Source organism: Papilio polytes, unplaced genomic scaffold (genome assembly GCF_000836215.1).
Source record: "Papilio polytes unplaced genomic scaffold, Ppol_1.0 DF821143.1, whole genome shotgun sequence".
Classification (NCBI taxonomy): domain Eukaryota; kingdom Metazoa; phylum Arthropoda; class Insecta; order Lepidoptera; family Papilionidae; genus Papilio; species Papilio polytes.
This window is the reverse complement of record NW_013528061.1, coordinates 712-1,082: the sequence shown is the minus strand read 5'-3', so window position 1 is coordinate 1,082 and position 371 is coordinate 712. Positions and strand designations below refer to the sequence as shown.

The window sequence follows — 371 nt, the reverse complement described above, 5'->3', positions numbered from 1 at the left end:
CGATCTTGGACAGACTACGCGTCGACGGTCGAAATGAAGCACAATTTATTCACAACGTGGTCGAAGCTACAAAACAGGCATTCGTACTACGCGATCGCTACATAACGGATCCGTCTTGTATGAAAGTGGACCCTCAATCTCTGCTAGCTGGCCATGCAATTACTGAAATGGCTCACAGAATACGAGCAGATCGTGCGTCGAACGAAGGTAAAGGCAAGGGCCCAGGTGACACAATTTGGTTAGGTGTTATGGACGATAGAGGTTTTTCCGTTTCGTTTATTCAAAGTATTTACTTTAACTTTGGAAGCGGCGTCGTTCTCCCTAGGACGGGTATTTTATGGCACAACCGTGGGGTTGCATTCAGTTTGGAG

At 46.9% G+C, this 371-nt stretch overlaps 1 protein-coding gene across 1 annotated transcript in view; it reads left to right on the top strand.

Annotated features, from left to right (window-relative positions):
• LOC106109577 (putative gamma-glutamyltransferase YwrD) overlaps positions 1 to 371 on the top strand; it is a gene marked incomplete at its 5' end in the record, with an annotated part of 1,021 nt that overhangs the window by 237 nt on the left and 413 nt on the right. Inside the window, one exon of the mRNA XM_013291135.1 lies at positions 5 to 365. Coding sequence (XP_013146589.1) covers positions 5 to 365 — 361 coding nt within the window. The remainder of the gene's footprint in view (positions 1 to 4; positions 366 to 371) is intronic.